The sequence below is a fragment of the Penaeus monodon genome, chromosome 7, assembly GCF_015228065.2.
Source record: "Penaeus monodon isolate SGIC_2016 chromosome 7, NSTDA_Pmon_1, whole genome shotgun sequence".
Lineage (NCBI taxonomy): Eukaryota > Metazoa > Arthropoda > Malacostraca > Decapoda > Penaeidae > Penaeus > Penaeus monodon.
In genome coordinates this window covers 44598664-44601163 of record NC_051392.1, presented here as the reverse complement: position 1 = coordinate 44601163, position 2500 = coordinate 44598664, and the positions used below count along the sequence as shown (strand labels likewise).

Below are 2500 nucleotides of genomic sequence, written 5' to 3'. Positions count from 1 at the left end.
TAATACTATCAATAACATTAATAATAATAATAATAATAATAATAATAATAATAATAATCATAATAATAATAATAATAATCATAATAATAATAACAATAGTAACAGAATTAAACCTTTTACAAAAATTCAAGGAATGGGGTAAATAGGCAAGATCAGTAGGCCTAGTAAACAGGCAGGATCAGTAGGCCTAGTAAACAGGCAGGATCAGTAGGCCTAGTAACTGATTCCTTGGTGACTATTAAAACAAAATCATAGTGGATGGGGCATGTTGCCAGTGCCAGTGGGTTAGAGAAATGGTTGCATCAACAAGCAATAGCAAAGGAAAAAAAAAAAAAAAAAAAAAAAAAAAAGAGGCTACTTATCAATTTCCCTTACTTAACTACAATGACTACCCTCTTATTAAATCCTATCTAGTCACAGAAAATGCCACTATGAATTTACTCTAGCATTCCCAAAAAACATTACGATCTGCCAGTTTTGAGAAGAAACGAGGAACTGGGAGGAAAGTAAACCTCTCTACCCACCTCAACTGATCATTATATATCATAGTGTATTTTTCATCTTCATACTTTCCAAGGTAGACCTCCTTGCTCCCTTGGTGTACATAGTCTTTCAGTTGCTCTTTATACAACTGGCAGGAGAAAAATATATTACTTATCTACCTTCAACTTGCCGTTTTTCGATGCAGCTGAAAGTTGATATTCAATTTTCAACTTTCCTAGCTGGGGACTCCAGGAATTCATATTATTTTCCATACTGGCTAAAATTATTTCTTAAACTTTCTTAGAAGAATTCTGAATGATTATGTAATTCATTGACTACCAAAACTTCATATTATAATTTTATTTCTTTAAATTAAAAATTTTATTTTTCTTTAATATTTTAGGCGGGGTTTAAAAATAGAAAAAAATAAAAAAATAAAAAATTATATATTAATACATAGAAGATATGAATATTAATAAATAAAAATTAAAATATAAGTTTTATATTTATAAAATATAATTATAATGAAAATTAAAAAACCCCAAATAAAACAAAAAAACAAAAATAATATTAAAATATTATAATATTTTTTTTTTAAATTAATTATAATAATTTTATAATATAATAATAATAATTTTGATAATATATAATATAATATAAAATTTTATAATATAAATAAATAAAAATATAATAATATAATAAAATATAATAATAATATAAAGAATAATATATTATATAAAAATAAATATGAAATTATAATATAAATAATATATATTTAATATTATAAATATAAATATTATAATATTATAATATATAAAAATATATTTATATTATAATATTTAATAAAAATTATATATATTTTTATGTTTATATATATGTAATTAATGATTTTTAAGTTATAAAATTGTAATTATATATAAATAAATAATTTAAAATATAATATATATATATATATAATAGGATAAAAAAGTTTAATTGTATAATTATATAAAATATAAAATAAGATATATTAATATTAAAATTTAATAAAGGTATAGAATGAAAATATTATTATAGATATTATATATATATATTATAAAAATTATAATTATATAAAAAATTTTTAAATTTAAAAATATATAATTTTTTAAATATATATATTATATATATATAATATTTATATAAAATTATTATATGTATATTATAGTAATTATAGTTAATAATTATTTAATTAATATATATATATATTTTTTTAATTTAAAAAAATTTTTTTTTTAAATTAAAAGTTTTATAAAAATTTTAAAATTATATATATTATATATAAATATATACAAATAAAACCCCCCCTATTATTAATATAATTTTTTATATATATATATTTTTAAATTTTTTATTATATTTTTTTAAAAGTTTTTTAATATATATATTTAATATATATAAAATATGTATATATATATAATTATATATATAAACGCACATATTATATATAATATTATATACAAATTATACATATAAACAATAATTAAATATATAAATATATAAATATATATATATATATATATAAAATATATATAATATATATATATATATATATAATATATAATATATATTAATAAAACACTTTAAAAATTTTACAATATTATACATTATTAACATATATTTTATATTATAATTATATATATAAATTATATGTTAATATAATAATATATAATATATATATATTTAATATATATTATATAATATTATACATATATATATACATAAAATTATTATATATATTATATATATAATATATATATATATATATTTACATGCACACACACACACACACACACACACACACACACACACACACACACACACACACACACACACACACACACACACACACATATGAAATGAATGTTTTTTTTTACACAGAATGGACAGTCTTGAATGTACTTTCAAGAAAAAGTACTTACATGGTCTATTAGGCTATACAGCTCATCTCCAAAACTCTCATGAATTGGTTTCGGGAAGAGGTATCCATACAATGCTA

General features: G+C 17.2%; 1 protein-coding gene across 13 annotated transcripts in view; it reads right to left on the bottom strand.

Annotated features, from left to right (window-relative positions):
* The window catches only part of LOC119575361 (putative methyltransferase DDB_G0268948), an 11015-nt gene that overhangs the window by 3799 nt on the left and 4716 nt on the right, over window positions 1-2500 (bottom strand). For 9 of the 13 annotated variants that reach the window (XM_037922919.1, XM_037922920.1, XM_037922921.1 and 6 more), the window contains 2 exons: window positions 2424-2500; window positions 525-631 (listed from right to left, as the gene is read on the bottom strand). The exon at window positions 2424-2500 is cut by the window's right edge and continues 9 nt beyond it. In XM_037922919.1, the coding sequence (XP_037778847.1) occupies window positions 525-631; window positions 2424-2500 (184 nt within the window). The remainder of the gene's footprint in view (window positions 1-524; window positions 632-2423) is intronic. The other 4 variants (XM_037922923.1, XM_037922928.1, XM_037922927.1 and 1 more) reach the window with 1 other exon arrangement.